Source organism: Trachypithecus francoisi, unplaced genomic scaffold (genome assembly GCF_009764315.1).
Source record: "Trachypithecus francoisi isolate TF-2019V2 unplaced genomic scaffold, Tfra_2.0 Lachesis_group16, whole genome shotgun sequence".
In the NCBI taxonomy this organism is placed as follows: domain Eukaryota; kingdom Metazoa; phylum Chordata; class Mammalia; order Primates; family Cercopithecidae; genus Trachypithecus; species Trachypithecus francoisi.
The window spans coordinates 95,212,398-95,219,009 of record NW_022681461.1 but is presented as its reverse complement, the minus strand read 5'-3'; the positions used below and the strand labels follow the sequence as shown (position 1 = coordinate 95,219,009).

General features: G+C 66.9%; 1 protein-coding gene across 3 annotated transcripts; it reads left to right on the top strand.

Annotated features, from left to right (window-relative positions):
- The first annotated feature begins 2,150 nt into the window (after positions 1–2,150).
- TOR4A (torsin family 4 member A) lies at positions 2,151–4,472 on the top strand. 3 transcript variants are annotated; one of them, XM_033238403.1, is made up of 3 exons: positions 2,151–2,369; positions 2,850–2,990; positions 3,079–4,472. In XM_033238403.1, exon 3 carries the CDS (start codon positions 3,116–3,118, stop codon positions 4,385–4,387), a length of 1,272 nt encoding a protein of 423 aa, XP_033094294.1. In that variant the 5' UTR covers positions 2,151–2,369; positions 2,850–2,990; positions 3,079–3,115; the 3' UTR covers positions 4,388–4,472. The 3 variants fall into 3 exon arrangements, with proteins under 3 accessions (XP_033094294.1, XP_033094292.1, XP_033094293.1); XM_033238401.1 differs by having other exon boundaries at positions 2,801–2,990; XM_033238402.1 differs by lacking the exon at positions 2,850–2,990 and having other exon boundaries at positions 2,152–2,369.
- The last annotated feature ends 2,140 nt before the right edge of the window (positions 4,473–6,612 follow it).

Genomic DNA, 6,612 nt, shown 5'->3' with positions numbered 1-6,612 from the left:
GGGCTAGGAGGCAGGATGGGGAAGTGGCAGGGGAGAGGACGAGGAAAGGACTTAGGAGGAATGGCCAGTGAGTGGCCCCGGGTGCCTGGTGTGGTCACTGGGCAGCGGGTGGGTCCTGCCCAGGGTGCCTGCAGGGGGTGCCAGGCTCATGGGTGGGGAGGGAAGGACAGAGTGAGGAGCCCGTGGGTGAGGGACTGGCGAGGTGGAGGGTGTGAGCTGCAAGGACTGGAATGGGACTGTGAATGGACGGCTGAGGCTTGGGGGCGCATGGTTACTGTAGCGAAAGCCTCTAGGGGCAGAAAGAGCAGAGCGGCCTGAGTGACCGGGTGTGGACACTGCTGGGAAGTTAGGGAGAAGGACTTGGTGGGGGAGGACCGAGGGCCCAGGCGTGGGAGGCATCGTCCGGTGAAGTGAGCACCTATGGGGAATTTGGGAGGAGGAGCGGGGAGGGTGCTCACGGTTTGGGGAAAACTGCCTTGCTGGCGAGAGCTGGGGGAAGCAGTGAGGGTGAAGTCCTTTCAGAGGCTGAGAACATGGGCTGTGTGTGTGGGTGATGGACGTGAATTCCGGGCACAGCGGCAGGGCTGGGTTGGGTAGGGAGGCGGGAGGGGAGCCCTCCCGGAATCGGAATGGATGTGATTGGGGGTGGCCCTGGGCATCACAGGAGATGGTGATGGCACTGGGAGCCGCGGTTCTGGCGCTCCCTTCACCCCTATAGATGGGAGAAAGTGCAGGGGGCGAGGCCTTGACCTAGGGCTCAGATTCACCTTTGACCCATAGGGCCAGGTCTTGAGGCCCTTGAGCAAGTCCCTTTTCCGCAGCGGTCTCTGGCCTGAGGGTTTGCTGGGCCAGCCTCTGGCAGAAGCAGCTCCAGCCTTGGGTGCTCTTGGAGGCAGGGCAGAGGCTTTGCTGCAGGCGTTCCAGGGCCCAGTGAGCCTGCATCTGCCTGAGGGCCTCCCCTTCCAGGGTCCTCTCTGTGTCAGAAGCAGCACCCAGACTCAGTCTGAGGCCCCCAAAGGACCCCAACCTCCATGCTGGGGCTACAGGGCCTGGACAGCCAAACTCCTTACGCTCTGGTCCCACAGAGGTCGGGGTGTGGGCCCAAAGAGCACTGGCATGCCACGTGGTGTGTGCGGCCCCCACGGCCTTGACGATCAGGGATCGGGCCCCCCAGTACCCCCTACACGGGACGGGAGCCCTAGGCCTGGCTCCTGGAGAGAATGGACACCCCAGCCCACGACCGGTGTTTCCCTGACGGTCCCTCTGGTTGGGTGAGGAATATACAGCTGGAATCCATCAGGCCCCGGGCTGGCCGTTGGGAGGAGCGGGGCGTCCCTGGGACTGCAGGGTCCTGAGCTGAATGCCAGCAGCACTGGTGTGGCTGGAGCGGCCACCTTGCTCCTCCTTGGAAGGCGGCTTCCAGGCTGGGAGGAGTCCAGGGTCGTCCAGGCAGGCCTATCGGAGGGGCCTGGGAGGGGCCATGCGAAGGCCGGCAGGGGGAAGGGCCCAGAGCTCCGGCTCCTGGCTCAGGGCCCAAGTTCTTTCTAAATTTGTTCCCCAACCCCCACAGGGACCCTGAGCCACACGTGTTTTTTTCCGTGATAGAACTTCCGTCCCTGTGTGAGGCCTGTCCTGGGCGGGGGGGCTCTAGGCTGGGGACAGAGGAAGGGGGATGGGAAAGACAATGAGCCCTACTTTGGGGGGCCCCCGATTGGGGTCAGGAGGGGAAGGAAAAAGGGAGAGGAGTGATAAGAGAGGGATTGGGGGTATGCAGCTGGGCAGAGGACCCTGCCCGCCCCCTCTGCGGCTTCCCTGCTCACCTCTTGCTTACACAGGGCCTGGAGCCCCCTCCCCACGGCTGTAAGCCCTGTGTGTGGGGTGTCAGGTAGAAGGGATGACCTGGGGGAGGTGACCGTGGAGGACAGGCGGAGGTGCAGGAGCCCAGGGCGGGGGCAGGGCATGCAGCAGGGGCCCTCAGCCTCACCAGGTGTCCTGAGCCTGACCAAGCCAGGAGGGCTCTGAGCGCTAGGGGACTAAAGAGGGGATGTGACCTCCGACCAGGGGATCTGGGCAAGCCGGCCAGGCCTCCCCCCTTTGGCGCCTCCGTCCAGCCCAAGTCCCGCCTGGGCCGCACCCCCTGACTCACTTCCTTTGCATAGAAGCGGAAACCTCCCCGGAGCTTCCTCTGCTTCAGCCGGCCGCTCCCTGGGGACCCGCAGGTGTCGCTGCCCTTCCAGGCCGGAGCTGGCCCAGGAGGCCCCTGGCCCACCCCCTCACCCTGGGAGGCGCATTTCCTGCTTGGAATCTCAGGCCCCAGCGTCTGGCACAGGCTGGGGGCGGCAGAGCTGAGGGTAGTGGACCAGCTGCAGGTAGGGGTGGGTTGGGGCCCAGGGCGCAGGCCAGTTCCTGCCAGTCAGTGGCTCTCTTGCTCCCACCCAATTCTTCTGTCCATTGTTTCGCCTCACCTCTACCGGTCTCCGGGGGGCTCCCTGCGCTGCTCTGCTAGTTCACTGGAGGGGTGTTGGGAGGACCCCAGTTTTGGAGTCGGGGCTGGGAGGCCTGGGCTGAGTCTGGGGACGGGACCCTGGGCTATTCTCAAAATCTAAGTTCCAGCCAGACCCCCGCCAAGTGTTCTGGAGCGTGTGGGGGCATCTCTGAACTCCTGGGCGCTCCCGCGGCCCCTCCTTGGGAGACGGCCCAGTCCAGTGGGAGCCGCGGGCGGGGGCAGGGTCTGGGGGCGACTGTCCCTCACCCCAGTGGGCGCCTGGGCGGCCACTGACTCCTTCGACGACTCCTCCAGGAAGCCGGGGCGGCCACCAGATAAGCCTCTACCCCGCCACTTCCTTAAGGCCCGCAGCCGTTTATGGGAGGACTCGAGAGATTTGCATCGGGGCCCTGCGGAGGGGCCGCTTCCCGGTCTGAGGGACGAGGACGCGACCAGGCCCCGGCCCTGGGGCAGCCCGGGCCACACCCCGCGGGACTCCCAGGGTGTAAGATCACTCCGGGGACCGGTTCCTGCGACCCGCGGGAAAGGGCGGTGGCGGGAGTCCAGAGACCCTCCCCGTCTTCCCGTTGCAGGGAGGGCGACCTGTATGCGGAGCGCCGTTCCTGCGCCATGGACCGCGGCCAACCCAGCCTGGAGCCTGCTGCCGCGGCTCCCCAAGCCTCGGGCCGGTGCGTGATCGCGCCGGTGCGCGCCGTGCTCCGCCTGCGCCGCCGGGTGTGCGTCCTACGCAAGCGGCGCCTCCTGCAGCTGGGTGGGGGGCCCGACGTCGGGACCCGGGTGCCCAGGCCGGGCTGCAGCCCCCCGGCGCCGCGCAGGGACCTAGACCAGCCGCAGTTCTTCACCTTCGACGGCCCCGCGGAGCTGCCCTCCAGGACGCCACGCAAGAAGCGCCGGCGCAGCCGCCTGGTGCTTTACCCAGAGACCTCGCGCAAGTATCGGCCACGCGTGGAGCACAGGAGCCGCGCGCAGTGCTGCCTGCTGCTGCTGGTCGCCATCGTGGGCTTCCAAGTTCTCAACGCTATCGAGAACCTGGACGATAACGCGCAGCGCTATGACCTCGATGGACTGGAGAAGGCGCTGCAGCGCGCGGTGTTCGGCCAGCCCGCAGCCATAGCGCGCATCGTGGCGCTGATGCGGGACTACCTGGCCACGCACGTGCACAGTCGTCCGCTCCTCCTGGCGCTGCACGGGCCCACTGGCGTGGGCAAGAGCCACGTGGGCCGCCTGCTGGCGCGCCACTTCCGCTCGGTGTTGGAGGACAGCTCGCTCGTGCTGCAGTACCACGCGCGGCACCACTGCCCCGAGGGGCGCGCCGCACAAGACTGCCGCGAGGAGCTGGCTCGGCGCGTGGCCGATGTGGTGGCGCGGGCCGAAGCGGAGGAGAAGACCCCACTCTTGGTGCTGGACGACGTGGAGCTCCTGCCGCGGCCGCTGCTGGACGAGCTGCACGGCTTCCTGCAGCCGCAGCGCTCCCACCACTTCCACAACGCCATCTACGTGCTCCTAAGTGGCGCGGGTGGCTCCGAGGTCACGCGCTTCGTGCTGCAGAATGCGTCCCGCGCGCTGCCCCTGCGCCCCGACGGCATCCGCAGTGCCGAGGCCGCAGCGGCACAGGTGGAAGAGGACCTGCGCGCAAGCCTGTGGGCTCTGCTGTCCCGGGAGCATCCGCTGTGGCAGGCCGCGGCCATCGTGCCGTTTCTGCTGCTGGACAAGCGGGATGTGGTCAGCTGCTTCCGGGACGAGATGGCAGGCGAGGGTTTCTTTCCTGACCAGGCCCGGGCGGAGGACCTGGCCGCACAGCTCAGCTTCTACCGCGTAGCTGGCCACGAGTTTGCTGTCACTGGCTGCAAGCAGGTGGTGGCCACGGTGAACCTCCTGTAGTGGAGGTGCAGGACGGGACGTTTGGGTTGATGGCGGCAGTAGGAGGGCGACCAGGGACCTTGTGGGCTGGTGCAGGCCCTTGAGGTTTCTAATAATTTGTGGCTGCCAGGCTTGTGGGTGCGGGTCAGCTCGGAGCTCCGCTTCCAGGTCCACAACCGTCTCAGAGCCCCGAGTCTGTCCCTGGGGGCGGCAGGACAGCAGCCACCTCCCTCCCGAACTCGCCCATTGCCCTGCTGGGCGTCCCAGGCATGGTCTGGTGGGTTCTCCCTGTGTCCCCAGGAGGTGGGCGCTCGGTTCCCATGGTACAAGGATGATCTCGGAGCCAGCAGTTTCTGGGGTCACCCAGCTGGGATGTGACCCCGCCTCTTGGGGGTGGTCGTGTGTTGCTCAGTGCTGGGGTGGGGCTCTCACCCTGCCACCCTGGAGATGATCCTGGAGGAGGTCACAGCCAACCATGAAAGTGCTGGGGTCCTGGCTGTCTCCTCCACCCACCCCACCCCTCACTCAGGTAGTGTTTTCAGGAGCTCAAGGCTTGCGTGTCTTGACCGTAAGGGGAGGGAAGTGGAGGTGGGGGCGCCCCAGGCAGCCTCTCCCCTTCCTTCCCAGACCCCCCCCCCCAACCCGGTGCCCGCCACTGGGCTTGAGCTCACTGGATGACCGAGAGCCCGCAGGGCAAGCGGGAGGTGCCCAGGTCTTCGTCCATCCCCCTCTTCTCCGCACGTGAGACCCTTAGCCCGTGGCCAGACCCCTGGTCACCAGGATTGTGCGACCTCCCTTTCTCTGTGGCCTTTTGTGCCCCGAGTTCCGCCCACACGCACCCTCTGCGTAGAGGGCCCTCCCCACGCCTGTCGACCCCACACCCCACACTCCCCACGCTCTGCCTCCCGGAAGCCCTCCTGGACGCCTCCTGTGGATGGGCCCTCGCGCCCACGGGGCCCTTAGAGGAAGGTGCTTTGGGCGCTTTTTGCGCCATCTCTCCTCGGGGGCGGCGGTTGCCTCGGGAAGGTTCTCGCCTCCTCCCGCAGCCCCGGTGTCTGGGACGCACCCGGCAGCCTCACTGCTGCCTCCTTACGGCGCGCCGGGCCCAGCCGTTGGCTTCTGTGGTCGCCGGGGGCGGAGCGTGCGGCTGGGCCCTGAGTCCCCCGGGTCGCCCCGAGCCTCTGTCCTCACCGCCGGCCCCGCTGCGGTCCCAGCCCGGGCCTGCCCGGGAGGAGCGCACGGGCGGCGATGACCAGTCCCGAAAGGGGCTCAGAGGGCGACCAGGAGGTTTCACGCCGGTGCCCCGGGCGAGTCGAACTGGGGGCACCGTGAAGGTGGAGGCGGGGCCGCGCCAGGAGCTCCGAGTCGAGCGCACACGGCGCGCGCCCCTGGCGAGTGGGAATCCTCCGGCCCCGAGGATTCTCAGCCCGGAGACCGCGCCCGCCAGCGCCGATGTCCCTGAAGGGGCCCCGCCAGCTCCCTGAGCAGAGGTCCTGCGGGTCCCCGGAGGGTGTCCTGTTCTCTCCCCCGCCCCGCATCCGTTCTCGCTCTGGTGGTTGGTGTCTGTGGTCCGGGGCGAGGGCTACCTAGTGGAACCGGGGATTCAGGCCGCTTGAAAGTCTAGGATCTGTGGGCGGATGGCAGCGGCTCCCCCGAGCTCGGCACGCAGGTCTTGGGCCCAGGGCGGGATCGCTGGCGAGAGGGCTGCCCTGTTCTGCCCAGAGGGTCCTGAGGACTCGCGCTGCTCCTGGAGTCTCGGGGAGGAGTCCAGCTCCACGGGATGGGGGTGGGGGGCTACCAGGAAACCTTTGCCTCTTGGGGTTGTGCAGGACCCGCTAGCCAGCGCTGGGAGCCAGGGCTGAGTTCAGCCCAGCTCTGTCCACCCCACCCTCAGGGCTAGGGGAAGGAGCTGGGGGAAGGAGCCCCACCTCCCCCAGGCAAGTATCTGTGCCAGGAGCCCACGCAGAGGGACACCCAGCTCTGGTCTGTCTTTCTTTTTTTTTTTTTTTTTTTTTTTTTTTTTTTTTGAGACGGAGTCTCGCTCTGCCACCCAGGCTGGAGTGCAGTGGCCGGATCTCAGCTCACTGCAAGCTCCACCTCCCGGGTTTACGCCATTCTCCTGCCTCAGCCTCCCGAGTAGCTGGGACTACAGGCGCCTGCCTCGTCGCCCGGCTAGTTTTTTTTTGTATTTTTCAGTAGAGACAGGGTTTCACCGTATTAGCCAGGATGGTCTCGATCTCCTGACC